We start from the raw sequence: 23732 nt of genomic DNA on the forward strand, positions 1-23732 counted from the left end.
CTATAATTTCATTTTTAGATGCTCAGATGTCTTAATTCGTGTTGTAGCATAATAATACTTCAGTTTTATTAACTCCTCAATAGATAATATGAACAATTAAAATGTATGTAAGGTATAAGGAATCACAATACAGTAGCATCTATCCACAGCGTTTAAGGTAAAGGACTTTGCTGATATACCTTTGAAGTCCCCCTATGGCTCCTCTGCATCCTATTTCTTCCCTCCCTTTTCACAGTTGGACACTTCCGTGAATTGGGGGTTTATCATTCCCTTGCCTTTTTTTATACTTTAATATGTACATTTGTATCCCCAAACAGCATAATGTTTTACTTGGAATTACACTGCATGTTCTTTGAACCCACGTTTTCACTCAATGTGATGGTCCTGAGATTCACGCTTTGTTATTGTGTGTAGCTGTAATCCATGCTTGTGTGAATATAGGATCCCATTGTGTGAACATGCAGTAATTTATGTATCTATTCTGATACTGGACATTTGGGTTGTTTCCAGGTGCTTGTTATTACAAGCAATGCTGATAAGAACATTTACCTATAATATTGACATTTAATTGTACAGCTTAGAAGGAGTAAGTATTGGATTTTGGAGGAAATCACGCTTATGATAGGATAGGGCATATTTCTTCCTATTCCTACAGGGAAATGTCCTCAAGTAGGAGAACTAAGCACAGTGTAAACAATCTAGTCTTTTTTCTGCAGATTTACTAGTAGGAGTTATTCTCTATATTGAAATAGTGTAAGCTGGTACAGTGTCAGTCTTGTTTGACCATTCAGGCAAAGATGATATTCTGTAACCATACTAAAGTCTCTTTAAAAAGAAACCAGTAAAAGAGGCCTTGAGACTTACGTGTTACACAGCCTGGAAGCTGTCACTGAGTCCTCAATTTGAAGCATGACATTGTGCAGTAGTGTGTTCCTGGAGGGGAAGTACAAAACAGAATCAAGAGTCTGTTAAAAATGTAACATCCAGCTGCAGTGAGATGGAACTGAAGACTTACTGGACACAGGCCCACTTTCTGTGAGACAGAGGACTGGCCACAAATGGTACATGTGGCTTCTTGAGCAGTTTCACTCAGACTGTGTATGAGCCCATGAGAGTATTGAATGGCAGGGCAGGTCAGCAGCTGCAAACCCTGGGCATGCAGCCTGTGCACATAACTTTGACAACACAGCCTCCCTGAGCCTGTAGTGGGTGTACCCTAATAGAGCACACCAAGGGGGAACAAGGTCTGGAGAGGGGGTGGCCATGCTTCAGAATCCACTACCATCACCCTGAGGGAGGATGCAGCCATGTGGCTGGGCTTCAGGCTGGCTTTGTGTCTGAAGAGCAGGACCCTAAACAATGAGACTGTTTAATAGAGGTCTGGTTGCTGACAGACCAAATTTGCCATATGTTCTGTGTGGAGGAGATGGTCTCCTCATTGTCCTTGGCCAGACCCATGAATTGGGCTCTGGAAAGGTATTTATACATTTGCAAATATATATAAACTAGTGACCCAGTGCGCGAAATCGCGAGGCCCAGACCCGCGGGAAATTGTACGAGACCTGGGACCCCCAGACCCCGCCGTGCCGTGGGACTCTGCCAAGTCCCGCTGCACCACAGGACCCAGAGTTCAGTCCTGCCATGCCGCAGGATGACCCAGAGTCAAGTCCCTACCCACCCGCACGTGCCTCACCACGCATGCAGCCCCCGCATGCCTTTTGGTGACTGGTCTTTGGTCGTTAAGGCATTAGAGCCACTGGGTTTTTATAATATAGACTAGAAGCCTGCTCCACGAAATTCGTGCATGGGTAGGGTCCCTAAGCCTGGCTGGTGATCAGGGCCGATTGGGGCCTTCCTTCCTCTGGCTGCCGGCTGCTGGCCAGGGCCTTCCTTCGTTATGCGCTGTCCCCTGGTGGTCAGCACACATCATAGAAAGTGGTCAAACTCCTGGTTAGTCAAACTCCTAAGGGGACAATTTGCATATTAGCTTTTTATTATATAGGATAATCTGCCCCTCATGAAAACAAACTTCAGTTAGGAAACAGTGGTCACAATGAAATACTAAGAATAGAACAATGGTCCCAGCCTGTTGATTTAGTTGGTTAGAGCATTGTCCCATACACCAAAAAAGTTGTAGGTTTGATTCCTGGTCAAAGCATATATCTAGGTTTCAGGTTTGAGCTCTGGTTGGGGGGCATTTGGGAGGCAACCAATCAATGTTTCTCATGTCTCTCTCTCTCTCCCTCTCTCTCTCTCTCTCTCTCTCTCTCTCTCTCTCTCTCGTCTCCCCCTTCTCTCTCTGTCCCTTTCTCTCACTAAAATCAATAAATATATCCCTGGGTGAAGGTTTAAATAAAGAAATAAGTAAAAAATAGAGCAATGCAACATTTTTAGTTTTCTATTTTGTACCAGTCTCATCACGTTTTTCTTTTATTGGCAGAATTCTTACAATACTAATAATGTACTAGAACCAATAATATAGAATACCTTAAATTTGAAAATGTATTATAACCAGTTTACTGTATACCATTTTCCAGTTTTCTTCTCTATGGATTTCTTTCACACGATTGTATATTCATCTTTGTCTCTGCCAAGGGTCTGGCACAGCAGAGGCCAATTGCCTCCTCATAGATGTTCCATGTACAGTCATTTGACTGAACTCTAGGGCTTCAGCTGTCATTGTGTGGGAACCTCATACAGACAGTTTCCATCAGCCTCTCTATCCTTAGCAGGTTCATGTAGTCATCTAATTCCAACAAGGTGAAGATACTCGGTTAGTTAGATCTGCAAGATGTCATTTCTTTTACCTTTTTTTTTTTCTTGGAGTTTGCCACCTACCTGGCTTTTCATCCAATTTCCTGTTTTGCTGGGTTCATCGAGTTATATGCACATACATGTGCCACTTTTTCTGAATCCAGGAAGAGATGCTCCACAATGAGTTAGATGAATTAAAAGCATAAAGCTGGAAAGGGAATAATAATAGATACAGTATATTGGTGAAAAAGGAATACACATATGGAATCTAAAGGGCTACACCAGTACAAGCAGAACTGTAGATAGAAAAGGTAGGGAAATAGAGGCAGAGACAATATAAAGAAGAAGGAAGAGATTACACACATAATGATAGAATCCCCACAACACCCAGAGAGAGCAGTAAATACTGTACTGAGTAATGTCAACATTTTGCTATTTGAAGAAGACAAGTTTCACATAATTTGTTTCATATTACATGAAACAAAATATGCCACTTTGTGTGCATTGTTACATTTATATTGCTATCAAAATTCTTAAAAAATGAAGTATAATTGACATTAACTTATATTGGCTTCAGGTGTACAACATAATGATTCAGTATTTATATTGCAAAATGATCACAGTAAGTTTCATTAACATCCATCACATTCATAGTTATCAAAATTTTTGATTCACATTTGGGGACCTGTATAATCTGAAGGATCCTGTGATTTTTGACCCTCCAAAAGTGTGAATAATATTTAAAAATATAAATTACTTTATGAGATTTGATTTTTGAGTCCTGCCATTCGTAATTTATGAAAGAAATGTTGGATTTTCCAATACAGAATCAGAGAAAATCATTTTGTTGTAAAAAATAAATTAGTAGCCCAGCCAGCGTATTTCAGTGGTTGAGCGTTAACTTATGAACCAGGAGCTCATGGTTTGATTCCCAGTCTGGGCACATGCCCAGGTTGTGGGCTCAATGTGGGGGTCATGCAGGTGGCAGCCAGTCAGTGATTCTCTCACATCATTGATGTTTCTGTCTCACTGTCTCCCTTTCTCTCTGAAATCAATAAAAGTATATTTTTTTAAAAATTAAATAAATAAATTAGTAAACTACAAATAGGCACATTTTGAATTCTTGTCCTTTCAGCTTTTATTCTGTGTTTTTTTTTTTTGTTTTTTTTTTAAGTTACTTATTCTTGGCTTAGGACAGTAATGAATAAAGTAATGGATTTTCCATTTTCCATTACACTATTAAGATTATCAGATGGGATTAGTCTGTATTGCCATCTGTTGGTGATTGATAGTTATTTTTGACAAAATAATTGCTGCTATATATTTTATTTATATGTATTTGATAATTGTATCAACCAGTGTATTTTAAAGAAAAGCACTTTTAAAAAATGACCTACTTGACAAATGGGGGAAAATTGGAGATTTTGGCCTTCTTGATTTAATAGTTTTATTGACTAAGGTAGTACTGAAATACTTTTGCCTTTGACTAATTTTTATTTTATTTATTTTTTGTCAGAGCTCCACCTCAGATAAGGCGTCCCAATCGAGAAGTAAAACCTCTGAGGAAAGAAATGCCAGGAGCAGGAGCCCGGGGACCTGTAGGTCGAGCACATCCTATATCGAAGAGTGAGAAGCCCTCTACAAGTAGGGACAAGGATTGTAGAGCAAAAGGGAGAGATGACAAGGCAAGGCTATCTCTTTGGAACTCATTCATTCACTTGAAGCCCATGACTTTTGGTTCATAGTATAATTTTTGTTAGTTTTTCAGAGTACTGTGGTTTTGATAAGAAGAGATTAAAAAAGGTGTAAATTAAAACCCTAAATGGCTTTTGTACTTCAAAGGCTGTTCTGCAATGCCAATATCCTCAGAGGTATATTTAAAACACACACACAAATGGGTCTTTTGAAGAAATATTCAAAATAAAGTTTTAAAACTTAAAAAGTATATTTAAACAATTCTGAATTAAAATGAAGAATAAATGAAAGCAATTGTAGGGAACAGACTTATAGGGAAGGAAATGTATATACAGGGTGTAGCAAAAGTAGGTTTACAGTTGCTCATATGGGAAATAATACAATAATTGATAAATAATACAAAAATAAACTGTTTTCTGTACTTACAACTATAAAGCTACTTTTACCCCATCCTGTAGTCACAGAATAAGATGATGGATATAATTTACTACAGCTAAAAATAAAAAAATAAAATTTAACTGTAAATTTGTTTTAAATGAGAAAATTCCCCTTGATTAAGGTTCACTGTATACATTTACTTTATCTGGAAAATTGATCAATGAATAAACATAGTATTGGGTGGAAATTCTGTATTGCCCTTAAAATGGACTTCAGAAAATGGGCTGAAGATAACCCTACAGAGTAAGGAGCAAGCCAGGATGACCTGATACATCTCTTAGCCTTAATTTTAATGAAAAGACACTAATAAATCTTTAATGATAATATTGCCTATTTTTTTAAAAACCTTTATTGTTGAAAGTATTACAGATGTCCCCCCTTTTATCTCCCCGAATGCCCCCCTCAACCCAGATCCTGTCCCACCCCAGGCCTTCACCACCCCATTGTCTGAGTCCATGGGTAATGCATATATGCATATAAGATTTTTGGTAATCTCTTCTTGGTCCCCCTCCTCCCTTCCCCCTGAGATTGGTCAGACTGTTCCATGTTTCCATGGTTCTATTTTATTCATCAGTTTATTTTGTTCATTAGATTCCTTATTTGTTTATTTTGATTTTTAGATTCAGTTGTTGATAGTTATGTACTTATTGCCCTTTTATTGTTCATATTTGACTTATTTCACTTAGCATAATACTCTTCAGGTCCGTCCATGCTGCCGCAAAGGATAAGAGATCCTTCTTTTTTATTGCTGCTTAGTATTCCAGGGTATAAATGTACCACAGCTTTTTTATCCACTCATCTACTGGGCTGTTTCCAGATCTTAGCTGTTGTAAGTTGTGCTGCTATAAATATAGGGGTGCATACATTCTTTCTGATTGGTGTTTCGAGTTTTTTAGGCTATATTCCTAAAAGTGGGATCACTGGGTCAAGTGGCAGTTCCATTTTTAATTTTTATAGGAAATTCCATATTGTTTTCCATAATGGCTGCACCAGTCTGCATTCCCACCAGCAGTGTATTAGGGTTCCCTTTTCTCCCAATCCTTGCCAGCACTTCTCATTTGTTGATTTGTTGATGGTAGCTATTCTGACAGGTGTGAGGTGATACCTCATTGTTATTTTAATTTGCATCTCTCTGATGATCACTGAGTTTGAGCATTTTTTCATATATCTCTTGGCTATCTATATGTCCACTTTGGAGAATTGTCTATTTAGGCGCTTTGCCCAGTTTTAAATTGGATTGTTTGTCTTCTGATTGTTAAGTTGTATGAGTTCCTTATATATTTTGGATATTAACCCTTTATAAGATATATCATTGCCAAATATGTTCTCTCATGCAGTGGATTCCCTTTCGTTTTGTTGATGGTTTCCTTTGCTGTGCAGAAGCTTTTTATTTTGATGTAGTCCCATTTGTTTATTTTCTCTTTGGTTTCCTTTGCACTAGGAGATGTGCTGTGAGAGATGTCTGAGATTTTACTGCCTATGCTTTCTTCTATGATTTTTATGGTTTTACATCTGACATTTAAGTATTTTATCCATTTTGAGTTTATTCTTTTGTATGGTATAAGTTGGAGGTCTAGTTTCATTTTTTTAAAAATATATATTTTATTGATTGTTTACAGAGAGGAAGGGGGGGAGAGAGAGAGAATTAGAAACATCATCGAGAAAGAAACATCAATCAGCTGCCTCCTGCACACCCCCTACTGGGGATGTGCCCACAACCAAGGTACATGCCCTTGACCAGAATCGAACCTGGGACCCTTGAGGCTGACTCTCTATCCACTGAGCCAAACCGGTTAGGGCTAGTTTCATTTTTTTTGCATGTATCTGTCCAATTTTCCCAACATCATTTGTTGAAGAGACTTTCCAAGGCAGGCCCAACTACTCCGTGCACCTGCCTCCGGAGTCCCCCAGTCCCCTCAGCCCCCTCTGCTGCCCAGGACCGGCCCAAGGCGCAGGCAAGCCTTGGATGGCAGCTGTCTTGACACCATTGTAAGTTCTTTCCTTCTTTGTCAAATATTAATTGAGATAATGGCTTAGGTCAATTTCAGGGTTCTCTATTCTGTTCCATTGATCTATGTGCCTGTTCTTGTGCCAGTACTAGGCTGTTTTGATTATGGTGGCTTTGTAGTATAACTCGATATCTGTTATTGTGATTCCTTCAACTTTGTTCTTCTTTTTTAAGATTGCTGTGGCTATTTAGGGTCTTTTTTGGTTCCATATACAGTTTTGGAGTAATTGTTCTAGATCTGTGAAATATGCTGTTGGTATTTTAATAGGGATTGCATTGAATCTGTAGATTGCTTTGTGTAGTATGAACACTTTAATGATGTTGATTCTACTAATCCATGAACATGGTATATTCTTCCACTTGTTTATATCTTCCTCTATTTTTTTCAACATCCTGTAGTTTTTGAGTACAGGTCTTTTACCTCCTTGGTTAAGTTTATTCCTAGGTATCTTAATTTTTTTGTTGCAATTGTATATGGGATTGTTTAGTTTTTCCTTCTAAGGATTCATTATTGGTGTATAAAAAAGCCATCGGTTTTTGAGTGTTAATTATGTATCCTGCTACATTCCAAATTTCTTTATTAAATCTAGTAGTATTTTTGCTGGAGTCTTTAGGGTTTTCTATGTACAATATCATGTCATCTGTGAATAATGAGAGTTACTTATTCCTTTCCAATTTGGATGCCTTTTATTTCTTCTTCTTGTCTGATCGCTGTGGCTAGGACTTCCAGTACTATGTTGAATAAGAATGGTGAAAGCAGACATCCCTGCCTTGTTCCTGTTCTTAGGAGAAATAGTTTTATTTTATTTTTTGAAATATTTTAATGGATTTCAGAGAGGAAGTGAGAGGGAGGGAGAGAAAAAGAGAGAGAGAGAGAGAGAGAGAGAGAGAGAGAGAAACATCCTATCTAATAAAGAGGGAATATGCTAATTGACCCTCACACCATCACAAAGATGGAGGAACCCACAGCCAATAAGGAGGAAATATGCTAATCGACTGTCCTGCCCTCAAAGATGGCAGCACCCACATCCAATAAGGAGGGAATATGCTAATTGACTACCACGCACCCAAAGATGGAGGTGCCCACAGCCACAAGATGGCAGTGCCCAGTCTGCTCAGCCCCACCGGGGCAGCAGGCGCGTGGCAAGGCTGGGCCTGCTCCAGGGCAGGCCCAGCTACTCTGTGTGCCTGCCTCCAGAGTCCCCCAGTCCCCTCAACCCCCCAGCTGCCCAGGACCGGCCCAAGGTGCAGGCAAGCCTCAGATGGCAGCTGCCCAGCCAATGCCCGAGATGCAGGCAAGCCTCAGATGTCGGCTGCCCAACCACCCAGGGCCGGCCCGAGGCACAGGCAAGTCTCGGATGGCGGCTGCCTAGCCGCACAGGGCCGCCCGAGGGTCAGGTAACCAGGGCTGGCCGAGGCTTGCACTGCCAGCAGTGGCAGCAGCAGAGGTGTGATGGGGCGTCGCCTTCCCCTGATCGCTGGGTCACCTCCCGCCCCTGAGGGCTCCCGGACTGTGAGAGGGGGCAGACCGGACTGAGACCCCCCCCTCCAGTGCATGAATTTTCATGCACCAGGCCTCTAGTCAATGGTAAGAGAGAATCATTGATCAGCTGCCTTCTGCCTGTCCCTCACTGGGGATTGAGCCCACAACCCAGGCATGTGCCCCAATCAGGAATCAAACTGTGACCTCCTGGTTCGAGGTTTATGCTTAACCATTAAGCTATGCCAGTCAGCTTGGTGAAATGGTTTTAGTTTTTGCCCATTGAATATGATGTTCACTGTAGGTTTGTCATATATGGCTTTTATCATGTTGAGACATGATCTCTTTATTCCCACTTTGCTGCGGGTTTTTATAAAAACTAGGTGTTGGATTTTGTTGAATGCTTTTTCTGTCTATTGATAGGATCATGTGATTTTTGTCTTTCAATTTGTTTATGCGAAAGTGTCATATTTATTGATTTGCAAATATTGTATCAGCCTTGTATCCTTGGAATAAATCCCATTTGATCATGGTGTATAATCTTTTTAATATATTGCTGGATCTGATTTGCTAATATTTGGTTGAGGATTTTAGCATCTATGTTTATCAGGGATATTGTCCTATAATTCTCTTTCTTTGTAGTGTCTTTATCTGGTTTTGGAATAGGATAATGCTGACCTCTTAAAAAGAAGTTGGAAGTGTTCTTTCCTCTTGGAATAATTTGGAATCATTTGAGGAGGATATGTGTTAGCTCTTCTTTGAATATTTGGTAAAACTCCTCTGTGAAGCTAAAAGACCCGGGCTTTTGTTTTCTGGGATTTTTATTTTTTTATTTTTTATTACTACTGGTATATACTCAGTTGTCATTGGTCTATTCAGGTTTTCTGATTCTTCCTGATTGAGTTTTGGCAGATTGTATTTTTGTAGGAGTTTGTCCATTTTATCCACATTGTCCAACTTGTTGGCATATAGTTGTTCGTTCATAGTATTTTCTTATAATTCTTTGTATTTCTGTGGTGTCAGTTGTTACTTCTCTGCTTTCATTTTTGATTTTATATATTTGGGTCATCTCTCTTTGTTTCTTGATGAGTTTGGCTAATGATTCATCAATCTTATATTTTCAAAGAACCAGCTCTTTGTTTCATTGATTTTTTTGTATTTTTTTTAAGTCTCTATGTTATTTATTTCTTCTCTAATCTTTATTATTTCCTTCCTTCTACTCACTCTTGGATTTTCTTGTTGTTCTCTTTCTAATTCTCTAAGTTGTAAAGTAAATAGTTTATTATTAACTTTTCTTGTTTTTTGAGGTATGCCTTGTAGTGTTATGAACTTCCCTCTCAGGACTGCCTTTGCTGTTTCCCAGAGATTTTAGGTTGTTGTGTGTTCATTTTCATTTGTTCCCAGGAAGTTTTTTTTTATTTATTTCCTGATCTCTTTGGTAACCCATTCATTGTTTAATGACATGCTATTTAGCCTCCATGTGTTTGAATGTTTTTGAGTGTTTTAATGTAGTTGATTTCTAATTTCATGCCATTATGATCTGAGAAGATTCTTGATATGATTTCAATCTCCTTGAACTTGTAGAGACTTGTTTTGTGTCCTAACATGTGGTCTCTCTTTGTGAATGACCCATGTGCACTTGAGAAGAATGTATATTCTGCAGCTTTGGGGTGATATGTTTTATAAATGTCAGTTAAATCCATCTGATCTAGGGTATCCTTTAAAGTCACTATTTTCTTGTCAATTTTTTGTCTGGAAGAACTATCCAGTGAAGTCAGTGGGGTGTTAAAATCCCCTACTATGACTGGGTTGTTGTTGATCCCTCCCTTAAAGCCCTCTAGAAGTTTTTTTTTAAAAAATATATTTAAGTACTCCTATATTGGGTTCATATATGCTTACCAGGGTTATATCCTCTTGTTGTATTGATCCCTTTAGTATTACGTAGTGACCTTTGTTGTCTCTTGTGATGGCCTTCATTTTGAAGTCTATTTTGTTGGATATGAGTATTGCTACCCCAGCTTTTATTTCTTTTCCATTTGCATAGAATTTTTTTTTCTATCCCTTCACTCTCATCCTGTGTGTGTCTTTTTGTTCTGAGGTGGGTCTCTTGTAGGTAGCATATAATTGGGTCATGTTTTTGTATCCATTCAGATACACTTTGTTTTTTGACTGGAGCATTTAATCCGTTTTACATTTGAGGTTATTATGAGTAATTACTTATTTATTGCCATTTTAATTCTCTTTACCTATGTTTCTCTCTCTCGTTGTCTCTCTCTCTCTTCTTCTCATGATAGCAGTCCCTTTAGCTTGTCTTGCAGTGTTGGTTACGTGGTTATAAACTCCTTTAGCCTTTTTTTGTCTGGGAAGCTCTTTATTTCACCATCTATATTCAATGATTGCCTTGCTGGATATAGTAATCTTGGTTCCAGATCCTTGCTTCTCATTACTTTGAATACTTCATGCCATTCCATTCTGGCTTGTAGAATTTCTAATGAGAAATCAGCTGACAGCCTTATGGGAGCTCCTTTGAAGGTAACAAATTGATTTTTTTTTCTGCCTTTAAGAGTCTCTCTTTGTCTTTAATTTTTGGCATTTTAATTATGATGTGTCTTGGCATGGGTAAACCTGTAGGTGTTTCTCTCTTTCCGTGTCCAGCACGGAAAGAGAGCAGGTCCAGTTCCTTAGTAGGGGTGGCTGAGGATTGAGAAATAAAAGAAAGAAAGAGACAAGACACAAAATAGAAGGAAAAAGCTGGGAGCCGGGTGGGACCACTGCCCTCTTCTGCTGGAGAGACAATGACCCAGAGCCAATCCAGCGAGTTTATTTTATATACCAAATACCAGGAAGTTTCACCAAAAGGTCAAGTCAAAAGGAGATTATTTGCATTTTGAGTAGGCCCGAGCATTCCTGGTGCTTGACTGGATTTACATATCAAAGACCCACTACCCGACACCTGGGCAAAGGTAAGAGTCAGTGCTGATAACACATCTGCCTTTTTGGTAAGTGTGTATCCAAGACGCGGCTTTGCCTGTCGCCTTGGATTCAGCTGACAATAATTAAAGAAATGCCCATGTGCCTTCCCAGGCGCTGTCTACATAAACCTGTTTGCCTTCTTTTTGCTTGGGACTCTCCGTGCCTCCTATACTTGTGTGACTTTTTCCTTCACCTGGTTAGGGAAGTTTTCTGCCATTATTTCTTTAAACACATTCTCTATCCCTTGCTCACTTTCTTCTCCTTCAGGCACACTTATTATGTGAATACTAGAGGCCCTGTGCACAGGATTAATGCACTGGTGGGGGGCATAGCCTGCAGGCATCAGCCCTCTGTGGGAGCACCACTCATCCTGGTCTGCCAAGCAGCTGTGAACCCGCTCTCTGAGTGACTGCTCCCTGGCCTGGCATCTTCTGTGGAGCTGGAGCACTCACCTCTCCAGGGGACCTGGTCGGGGCAGGCCTAGGGACAATAGCACTGAGAGGCGGCAGAGTAGGCCTCAGTCCTGTGGCGGCCATGAACCACCTCTCAGCCTCCAGGGTCATCTCTGTGAGCCCAGCGGTGGCGCTGCATGGTCCGGAGGAGGCGGCAGAGAGTGAGGAGGAGGAGCCCGGGGTAAGGAGGCAAGGATCGTAGCCCGGGTTCCTGCCCATCAGCCTGGGGTGCGCAGAAGGAGCAGCTGCTCATCCTGGTCAGCCGAGCAGTGCTTCCACTGTGGTAGGGCACTGACCAACAGGGGGAAGCTCCTGTGTTTAGTGAGTGGTCGATCGGTCATTCTGCCATTTGGTCACTGGGTTTTTATTATATAGGATTGTTACATTTCATGTTTTCCCACAACTCCTTTAAGCTGTCTTCCTGTTTTTTAATTTTTTTTTTTCTTTTTGGTTCTCTGATTTAGTGTTCTTTTCCCTCTGTTTTCTAATTCACTTATCTGATCCTCGACTTTTCCTAATCTTCTGTGTATTCCTTCCACTGTGTTCTTTATTAGGGCTCTGTCATTTTTTCATAGTTACTATATCTTTTTTTCATGCTTTTGAGCATCTTTACCATCATTATTCTGAACTTTATGTCTGATAAATTTTGTATCTCCATTTCATTTAGCTCTTCTGGAGAATTCTCTTGTTCTTTCATTTGGGGGTTGGTTTTTATGTCTCCCCATTTTGGCTTCCTGTTTGAGTTTGTGACTATGTATTAGGTAGATCTGCTATGCCTCCCAATCTCTAGTGCAAGGCAGTGTCAAATGCTGTTTCTGACTAATTAGATTATGCAAAGACTCTAAGCCTCCAGAGACCATCCTCTGACTGCAGACTGATTGTATTCAGCCTTGAGTAGCCTCAGGCTATGTCCACATGTGGGGTCAGAGATTTTCTAACAGGGTGGGTCAGTTGTTTCTGCTTGGAGGTTGATTGTTATTTTCAGTCTCTTAATGGGCCTCAGAAACACCACAGAGTGCAGCAAGGAGTTTTCCAGTAGGGTGGGGCAACTGCCTTCCACCCAGGCAAAAACCATTTTTCCCGGTATGTCCCTGGATCCTTTCATGCTGCTGCCCCAGTGCTGGAGCTCAGAAAGAGTGAGTCTGAGTAAGTCCATGCACTGCCTCTTTAAGAGGGACTGCCTGATACTTTATCAGCCTCCATGTCACTCAGCCACACTCCCTGCTGGTTGTTACAGTCCGAAGTTATAGGAATTCTCTTCCTGGCCCTGGAACCTTGGACTGATGGGTTTGGTGTGGGATGGGACCCTCTTGCTCTTCACGGGAGGCCTCTTCAGCCAATATATTTCTCTTCATTAAAAACATGCCACAAGTGGGTATCATACCAGCTCGTTCTGTGTCTCTACCTCTCTTACCAGTCTCGATGTGCTTTCTTCTTTACTTCTCTATTTATAGGACTTACATTCTGCCAAATTTCAGGTGGTTCTGAATGATGGTGGTTCTGTACTTTAGTTGTAATTTTGATGTGGTTTTGGAGGATGCAAGTACTGCCATCTCTCTTCTTTCTAACATACATTTTTTAATTTAAAAAGGATAGTCTATGAGATACTAGTTGTCAGAAGAAATGTTTTTGTATTGTTACCAAAAATAAATTTAATTCATTCAACTCTGATTCTTGAGTATTTTTAAGACTATGGCTTTATGGTTAATTAACTCTTATGAAATGAGCTGTGCTTTTATGATCTTATGATTAAAGCTGTGTATGTTTTTAAATGGAATTCAAATTAAAGTTTGATAAATTGTATTCAGAGATTTAATTTAAATTTATCAAACGTATAGGACTTCATTTCATTGAATTACGTATAACAAACATCCATTTTTGAATACTTTTTTTCTCATGACTAAGTCTATGGATGTGTGAAATGGAGGGGTGTTGTAGACTCGATTGGAGTATTCTTTAAGAGCTGTTGTTTGGTGATTATACACATAGTGACTTTAAAACTTTTTATTATTATTAAAGGAAAGTGCATAAATTATAAGGGTACTATTTGATGAATGATCATCCAACCATCAGTATGCTGGGAAATCTCTCTATATAAAAATCCAGTGACCGGAATGCCAGAACAACTGGAATGACTGGTCACTATGACGCCCACTGCGGCCAGTGAACCAGCTGATCAGGGGGTGGGGCTGGCCGGCCAACCTCCTGCAGCCCCTCCCCCAAGCTGGCCCCGCCCCTGATTGGCCTCTCCCACCCTGATTGAGGGTGGGGCCCTTACCCCATCCAGTCCCACCCCTGATTGGGCCACCCCACCCTGATTGGCCCACAGCTCCTCCCCCCAGCCAGCCTCACCCTTGATCGCCCCCCAACCCCAATAGGGGATGGGGCTGCTCGGCCAACCTCCTGCAGCCCCTCCCCCTCATCAGCCCCACCCCTTTTTGCCTCCCCATCCCAATAAGGGGTGGGGCCGGTAGGCCAACTGCCTGCAGCCCCTACTCCCTGCTGGCCCTGCCCCTGATGGGCCCCCACCACCCCAATCAGCCCATGGCCTTTCCCCTCAGTCAGCTCCATCCTTGATTGGCCCCCCAACTCCATTCAGGGGCAAGGCCATCAGCCAACCACCCATGGCCCCTCCCCCAGCTGCTGGCCCCTGATTGGCCCCCCCCCTACCCCACTCGGGGGTGGGGCTGGCTGGACCACCACCCACAGCCCCTCCCCACAGCTGACCCCACTCCCAATTGCCCCCCCCCCCAATCTGGGGCAGGCCCCACTGGCCAATCGCTTATGGCCCCTCCCCCAGCTGGCTCGGTTCTGATCAGGCCCCAATCAGGGAAGGCCAGCCAGCCAACCTCCTGTGGTCTCCTCCTCCTGACAGGCCCAGCCCTGATCAGCCCTGATTGGGGCCGGGTCAGCTGGACTCCACCTGTGCATGAATTCATGCACTGGGCCTCTAGTATTTAATAATAGCTTTTCAAAAAAAATAAATATAAAGTGTGTATGTGTATACATACACAAATACATATTCACACACAAGTGTATTATAAATTTGATACCAAGGATGTGCAGCATGTAATTTGCAAATAATAAAATGTAGAATATTCTTTATTGTAAGTGCTATAGAGTCAGTGGACTCTCAGAGAGTGCCTTTGCTTAACTCTTGTATCTATAGCCAGCTTGTGGCTGCAATGGAAAGATGAATAGGAATGTAGTTTGACATGAATGTTGGTTGATAATTGTTTTTTGTTAATGAGTAAGATGAAAGTAAAACAACAGAAACATTTTGGAACTTCACTCATACATCCATCACTTTAACAATTTTGATGAATCAGATAATTTTCAAATACTGGAAAAATAATTCCTTATTTTTGGTGATATTTACAGTGTAACAACTATAGAAATGAGACACTTTTAAGTTCATCTGTGTTAACGTTTTCCTCAATTGCTTTCTTCTTGAGACTAGACAGTTAACAAGAAATCAAACACTGATTTATAGTGTTTTCTGTTTTCTACAGTATAAATACTTCCACTATGACTCATTTCAGGTTACCCACATGATGTCACTGAACTTGATAGAGATGAGTTGGGCAGAAGCCTACCATTCTGTAGTGTTTCCACCATAATGATGCAATAGACCAGAGTAACCTCGCATACATAGGTAATCGTTAAATAATGAGAAGTGAAGAGTTTTGACTATTTATTACCTTTGTTTTTATTTTATTTATTTATTTATTTATTTATTTATTTAATTGATTTATTTCAGAGAGGAAGGAAGAAGGAGAGACAGACAGAGAGAGAGAGAGAGAGAGAGAGAGAGAGAAACATCAATGATGAGAGAGAATCATTGATCAGCTGCCTCCTGCACGCCTCCTACTGGGGATCAAACCTGCAACCCGGGCATGTGCCCTTGACCAGAATCGAACCTAGGACCCTCAGTCCATAGGCCTATGCTCTATCCACTGAGCCGAACTGGCTAGGGCTATTACCTTTGTTTTTAATATAATTTATTCCAAGTTGGTGTAATTTAATTTTTATTAAATTTACAGCTGGCTCACAAAATTCCTGAAAATTTAATGATAGTTCTTACAAACCAGTAAGAATCAGCTTGAGCACAGCAGTGCATTTAACCACCTGTAACTATTGTGTAATCTATGTAACTGTCCCTCAGAGGTCAAGAACAGAGCACTTAGCTCCTCAGAAACCATATTCATGATCCTTTTGGATCCCTGCCACTTCCCTCTCCAAAGAAACCACTATTCTGCCACTTCTTTCCAAAGGTAACCGCTATTCTAATTTCTGATACCATAAGTTAGTTGTGCCTATTTTGAAACTTGGTATACAGTTCAGTTAAGTATTACTTTTTGGTATGGCTTTTTGTTGAACATATGTTGATGAGATTGTTCCATGTTGTTGCATGTATCTGAAATTTGTTTATTTTCATTAATATACAGTAGTATGCCACAGTTAAATTTGTTTCACTGTTAGTAGATATTTGGATTGCTTTTAGTTTGGGACTATTATTAGTGATGTTGCTTTGGGTAGTTTTATACTTCTCCTTTGGAATATATGTGTGAGCATTTCTAGTGAGCATATATATACAAGTGCAATAGATGGCTCATAGGATATGTATATGTTAAACTTTGGTAGATAATACCAGATAGTTTTCCAAAACATCCTTAAAAATTTATACTCCTATTTGCAGAGTATGACATTTCTAGTTGCTCTACACCCTCACCAACACTTGATAATGTCTCTCTCTTGTGAGTGTAATCATATCTCATTGTGATTTTACCAGCATATTTAACTGATAATTTATGAGTTGGAAGTTCTTTTATATGATTACTAGAGGCCCAGTGCATGAAGTTCATGCACGGGTAGGGTCCCTAGGCCTGGCCAGTGATCAGGGCTGATCTGTGGGGTTACTGGCGGGGTGATTGGGGGGGCCCCTGCTGGCACCCGCCTTGGCCGGCCTGGCACCGCCCACTGGCCGGCCCTGCCCCCTCTGCTGCTGCTGGTTGCCTCCCTCTGTGGGGCAACCGGTGGGAGATATTGGGGGGCCCCTGCCGGCACCCACCTTGGGGGTCCTGAGGCCTGCAGGCTTTGGGCAGCTCCTTCACTGAGCGTCTGCCCCCTCATGGTCAGTGCATGTCATAGTGACTGGTCATTCCACCAGTCGTTCTGCTGTTTGGTTGATTTGCATATTAGGCTTTTATTATATAGGATTGGCCATTTGTATTTTCAGTGACTCGTTTTTAAGAAATACTTTGTTCTGTCCTTTGGATATTAAATCACTCCACAAAATTCTTTCTCTGATGACAGCTAATTTATAGTGTTGGTTTTTGCTTTACTTGTTTTTTTTTTACCTTATTGTATTAGGTTACAGTTACTTGCTGTTTTGTCCCTAATTATTTTACTTATTTATGTATTGTGTTCCCTAACATGGATGTGTGCCTTATGAGGGCAGGGGTTTTTGTCTGTCTGGGTCATAGCTCTTCCCCAGTACTTAGAATAGTGCCTGGCACATAGAAAGCCTTTGTAAATATTGCTGAAAGACCACATATATTGATAAGTATGCAAAATGCTATGAATTATTTCAGCATAAATGTATTTTGTATTAATACTTCAGTGCAGGGCACAACACTGAAATTAAGAAGCACCATTCTGCATTTATCAACCTATTGTGTTTTTTTGTAAAATAATGAAGTATTAGAGTGGGATGCAGTTTAGAGATCTTGCCTGACTTTTCCTGTGTGTGCTTCTCATGCTGGGGTAGGAGTAGCTCACAGTGTGCAGCAGGATGTCATTGTGTACCAGGTGGTTAAAAGCACTGATTCTGGAGACAGACTGCCTAGGATCTAGCTGTGTGTCCTGGAGCAATTTACTTATCCTCTCTGTACCTTAGTTTTCTCAGCTATGAGATGGAAATAATAATACCTGTTTTGTAGAGTACCTGCCTTTAAGATGGTTATGTTAGGTGTTAAGAATAATGCCTGGCACAGAGTAGGCAGTGTACAAGTATTAGTTATGTGGGGAACTAACTCAGACATGATACAAATACAGATCACTTTTTAAAAAAAATAAATGAGATTTTCAAAAAATTTTACACGTGCTTTGGGCTATTGAATTAAAAAAACAGATGAATAAGTGGGCAAGTGAAGGCAGTGGATTTATGGAAAGAACCAAAGGTCAACTATAATTACAGCTATACATCACTAGTCCTATCTAACAAAAGAGTAATATGCAAATTGACCATCACTCCAACACACAAGATGGCTGCCCTCATGTGGACACAAGATGGCCAGCAGGGGAGGGAAGTTGTGGGTGATCAGGCCAGCAGGAGAGGGCAGTTGGGGGCAATCAGGCCTGCAGGGGAGGGCAGTTAGGGGTGACCGGGCCAGCAGAGGAGGGCAGATGGGGGCAATCAGGCCTGCAGGGGAGTACAGTTGGGGGGGGACCCAGGCCTGCAAGGGAGGGCAGTTGGAGGGGTCCAGGCCTTCAGGGGAGGGCAGTTGGGGTGGACCAGGCCTGCAGGGGAGGGCAGTTGGGGGAAACCAGGCCTGTAGGGGAGGGCAGTTGGGGGGGACCAGGACTGTAGGGGAGGGCAGTTGTGGCGGACCCGGCCTGCAGGGGAGGGCAGTTGGTGGCGACCAGGCCTGCAGGTTAGGGCAGTTGGGGGGGAACAGGACTGAAGGGGAGGGCAGTTGGGGGGAACCAGGCCTGTAGGGGAGGGCAGTTGGGGGGACTAGGCCAGCAGGGGAGGGAAGTTTGGGGCAACCAGGCCAGCAGGGGAGGGCAGTTAGGGGTAACCAAGTTGGCAGGAGAGGGCAGTTAGGGGCAGTTGGGCCAACAGGGGAGCAGTTAGGCATCGATCAGGCTGTCAGGGGAGTGATTAGCGGGTGATCAGGCTGGCAGGCAGAATCAGTTAGGGGCAGTCATGCAGGCAGGCAGGCAGGCAGGCAGGCAAGCAAGCAGTTGGGAGCCAGCAGTCCTGGATTGTGAGAGGGATGTTTAGGCAGTCAGACATCCCTTGATGGGTTCCAGATTGGAGAGGGTGCAGGCTGGGCTGAGAGACACAACCCCGCCCCCGTGCACGAATTTCGTGCACCAGGCCTCTAGTTAGTAATAAAAACCACTGTGGGACATAGTTTTTATTACTAACTAGCCTGAAATTCTAATGTTGGGTAGCTCACTATGCAACAAAAGAGATGACTTTTGTTGGACAGAACTCATTGTTAGAAAATTTTTTTTTTTCTGATCTGAAATTTACTTCATCTGTTGCTTTATATTGGCCTGGTTCTTTCCTTTGGAGGAATCTCTCTATATAAAAGCCAAGCAACCAGAACATTAGAATGACTGGAGCAACTAGTTGCTTTGATGGGCACTGTGGCCCCAATTGGCCCCCACCCCCCCCTTGCCCCCTGATTGGGGGCGGGGCTGGCTGGCCAACCTCCCACGGCCCCTCCCCCTTGGCCAGCCTGGCCCTGATCAGCCTTCCCACCCCTATCAGGGGCAGGGCCAGCCGGACCCCACCCATGCAAGAATTCATGCACCAAGCCTCTAGTATAGAATAAATAGAGGAAAATAGATTAGTTGGTTGTTTTGCTTCATCAGCATTTTCTTCAGCTTAAATGTTTCTGGTATCTTTGGTCCTTCTGCATATGACATGGCTTTGAACCTTTTATCATTCTCCATCCTTCTCTGGGTATAATTTTCTTGTCAGTATTTCTCTTAAAGTGCAAGATTTGAGCTAGTAACTGACCACATTGCACTTCATCTGCCAACAAAAGCACACAATAAAATGCAAAAACTACTTACATTTTAGGCCAGCTGTATCATTGACTCTATAATATATTGTTTCTCATTAACTTTAGTGCCATTTTTCTCAAACGGAATGATTAAAATACTAATGGATGATTGTTAACAAATCTTTCTTGACACAAGTAATTTAGATAAAATTACTAAAAAGAATCTAAAGTATTTTGCTTAGTGGTTGTGTCATGGTTTGATTCCTGGTCAGGGCACATGCCTGGGTTGTGAGCTAGATCCCCAATGTGGGGAGTGCAGGAGGCAGCCAATCAGTGATTCTCTCTCATCATTGATATTTCTCTTTCTTCCTCTCTGAAACCAATAAAAATAAGTAAATAAAATGAATAAATAAAATATTTTGCTTTAATGAGAACAAAAGTACACTAGTCTTCATGCTAAATATCAAATTCTTGCCAATGTTGACTTTATTTTCAATTAATGTGAAAACTTAAACAAATAACTCTAAGACCATTTCAGTGACATTGCAATTAGTATTGTTAGTATAAACTGTACAGGTAATATCTTGAGTGAGGTTAGCTTTACTGCCTGAAAAAATGTTTCTTTTAGGTATTGTGGTTACTCTAGCTGGGTAACTGCAACCTTGGTTCCTTATATTTGAAATCCCTGTTCCAGTTTATCCATTTATGATGGCTAACTGTCACCCATTTTGTTGATTTCCCAATGTAAGCAAATTAATTATTTATTTTCAGTTTTCCTAAATTCGTTTATTTAAATAACCTCACCATTTTGATTTGAAAAAGTCCTTTGAATCTTCTTTGGACTTAATTTGTATTCATGTCTCATCTCTACCTCTGAGGAACTTTGGATTCTAGGGCCAGTCTGTGGACTTACTTATTCCTTTATTTCCTCTTCTGTGGATGGAGTGGCCGGCCTTGAGTACAGCAACAGGCTTTTATTTATTCACTTCTACTTTTCCGCCCACCCATATTTCTACATAGCAGCCAGAGGGTCATGTAAAAATGTAAAGCAGATTCTGTCATTCCCCTACTCATCATGTTTCAAAAATTTCCCCGTTCACTCAGAGTAAATCCACACCCCTTCCCGTGGCCTATGGGGGCCCAGGTGAGCTGCCTCTGCCTGTCTTTCCAACCTATTCCTTTTAGCCGCATTGATCACTCAGCATTTAATAGCACTTCAGCTTATAATTCTATGTGATTTGCTTTTGTTATTACTTGTTTCTCCCATTAGATAGATGCTTGATGAGAGCAGATAAGGTGTTTTCATTCACTGATTTAAAACTTAATGATCAATAAAATGTGTTGGGGATAGATGCTCATGAATTTATTGTTCTTAAAATCCAATGATTCCTCCTACTTTTAGGTAAGTGTCCAGCAGTTCCTTCCCGTGGCAGTGTTTACAAGTCCTCCCTACCACTTGAATATTTATATCAAAATGGCTGTGTGCTAACATTTTTTTAATACTTACTTTTGGTTAGTCTCAAATTATAGTGCCATATGAAGGCTGGTTAAGTCCCAGGTATATTAGTTTCTGGTGCATTCTTTAGTTTATTTATTTCCAGAAAGCTTTAAAGTGATTACAGAGTGTTCCCACTGATTAGTTTGAATATGACCTTATAGCCTTGGCCTATGTGTATAATAAAATATGATACTAGACTGAGATTTTTTTTGAAATTGTTGATGTTTTATTTGTTGTATAGGTATGCCAGAAAGTTATTCCTTTAAATGATATCAATATTGGTGTCTGTCAACTGAAATAGAAGAATCTTTCTGAAAATTTGGTTTAATACTGTAGCCATGATTCTACCCAGAAATAGTAAATTATTCATTTTTTTGGTCAAGTCACTATGGTACTGTTTGGTAATTTACCAGATTGCATAAAGAATTAGAGCATTTGCCAAAAGGAGCCATTTAGTCCCCTCTCAACTATGATTTATCTCTGATGAAGAATATATGGTAGAAGAGGTTCATCCTATTCTCTCTTTTCAGATTAAGTTTATAAAATTGACTCATTTTTGTTTTACCATTTCCCCTTTTATTTTTGTATCAGACAGTAACAGTGAGGCCGAAGCTCTATGGAGGTACTTGGCTCTGTCTACTGAAGCAGTTCCAGTGGCTGAACTGTTTCTGGCCAAGTTTCTTTAAAAAAATATTTTTATTGCTTTTTAGAGAGAGAGGAATGGAGAAGGAGAGAGAGCGAGAGCGAGAGAGAGAGAGAGAGAGAGGGAAAGAGAGAGAGAGAGAAACATCAATGTGAGAGCCTCCTGCATACCCTTACATGGGGATCAAGCCCACAACCCTGGCATGTGCTCTGGCCAGGAATTGAACTGGCAACCTTTTGGTGCAAAGGACGATGCCCAATCAATGGAAACACACCAGCCAGGGCTGAGCATGTTTCACTTAAAGTTCTTCACAGTTCAGTCAATCTTGGCAGAACTCAATAGAAACTATAGCATGTAATACTTTTTAAAAGCCACGATATTATTAGATAAAGAATTTGCGTACGTATATTGCTTTAGTGGTCTTTTTTTTATAAAAGGTTCTTTTACCATTGTCATTACAGGACTTTACTAGGAAAAAACTGAGTCCTGAGAGAGTACTTACAGCATCAGGGGAAAAAAGGCTTTGTGAGATGAAATTCAGACCCAGTTCTTTTGGCCATACACAACCCTCTCTTAAGCTTTAAGCTGGCTCAGCCAGGCATGAAGTGGTCTGATGCTATGGAAAAGGCATGGGTTTGAGGAGTCAAGAAGACCTGAGCTAAAATCTCTACTCTGACATTTAATAATTGTGAACCTGATTAAGTTACTTAATCTTTTTGTGTCCTAGATCATCTGTAAAAGAAGGATAGTAATACCTACCTTATAGTTGTATTAAATGAGGTAATATATATGACATTACTTGCCATATAGTAGGTTTTCAGTAAATGAATTTTCTTTCTTCCTCTGTATTAGCATTCTCAATATTTTCTGTGGAAATCCCCTGCAGCCACTAATTCAGGGGTATTTTGAAAGGATCATTTTAGTCTTACCTGTAGCTCTCCCCCCAAGAATGTAAATTTGAAGAAATGTATAGTAAAGCAGGCCAGTTCATCTGTTTCTGATGAATTAAAAAGGAGAGGATGGCATATGGGTAATAAGAAAACACTATCTTAAAATAACCAAAAATTATTTTAAAATGATTGTTATACTTTTTATAGCTTAATGATGCCAGTTAAAATTATGTTGTTATTGACCAGTACTTTTTTTATACTTGTCTCCAGGGAAGAAAAAATATGCAAGATGGTGTGAGTGATGGTGAAATTCCAAAATTTGATGCTGCTGGATATGATAAGGATCTGGTAGAAGCCCTTGAGAGAGATATTGTGTCCAGGAATCTTAGCATTCATTGGTTAGTGTCTTCAGTTCTTGAATTAAAGTAGTGGAGAAGACAAGTTATAGGGTTGGTTTGGTGTGAATCTTCTCTTTTAACTTTAAATCTTCTGTTTATGATTTCATCCATAATATGACTATATAGAATTGACAGGACCTTTTTTCAGAATATAACCAAGACACTTTAACATGTTAATTTGATGACATAACTGACAGAGATTGTTAATTGAATAATATGTTCTAATTAATAACTGGAATGTAATCTGATCACTGATCAAATTTTATTTTTTAAAATATATTTTATTGATTTTTTACAGAGAGGAAAGGAGAGGGAGAGAGAGTTAGAAACATTGATGAAAGAGAAACATCAATCAGCTGCCTCCTGCACACCCCCTACTGGGATGTGCCCACAACCAAGGTACATGCCCTTGACCGGAATCGAACCTGGGACCCTTGAGTCCACAGGCCAACGCTCTATCCACTGAGCCAAACCAGTTAGGGCCTGATTAAATTTTATGCAGTAAGAATTAAAATAATGTTCTTAATATAAGAATCTATATAAATAAAAGACTAAGTGACCGAACGACTGTACGATCAGTTGACTGGTCACTATGACGCGCACTGACCTCCAGAGGCAGATGCTTAATGCAGGAGCTGCCCCCTGGTGGTCAGTGCGCTCCCACAGCCAACCTCCCATGGCCGGCCAACCTCCCGCAGCCCCTTCCTCCAGCCGGCAGGCCCTGATGGCCCCATCGAGCCCGCCAGCCAAACTCCTGCAGC

At 40.9% G+C, this 23732-nt stretch overlaps 1 protein-coding gene across 4 annotated transcripts in view; it reads left to right on the forward strand.

Annotated features, from left to right (window-relative positions):
* The window catches only part of KATNAL1 (katanin catalytic subunit A1 like 1), a 116338-nt gene that overhangs the window by 52659 nt on the left and 39947 nt on the right, over window positions 1-23732 (forward strand). For all 4 annotated transcript variants that reach the window (XM_080659517.1, XM_080659519.1, XM_080659516.1 and 1 more), the window contains exons 4-5: window positions 4271-4439; window positions 22844-22971. In XM_080659517.1, coding sequence (XP_080515643.1) covers window positions 4271-4439; window positions 22844-22971 — 297 coding nt within the window. The remainder of the gene's footprint in view (window positions 1-4270; window positions 4440-22843; window positions 22972-23732) is intronic.

Source organism: Plecotus auritus (genome assembly GCF_963455305.1).
Source record: "Plecotus auritus genome assembly, chromosome: 3".
Classification (NCBI taxonomy): Eukaryota; Metazoa; Chordata; class Mammalia; order Chiroptera; family Vespertilionidae; genus Plecotus; species Plecotus auritus.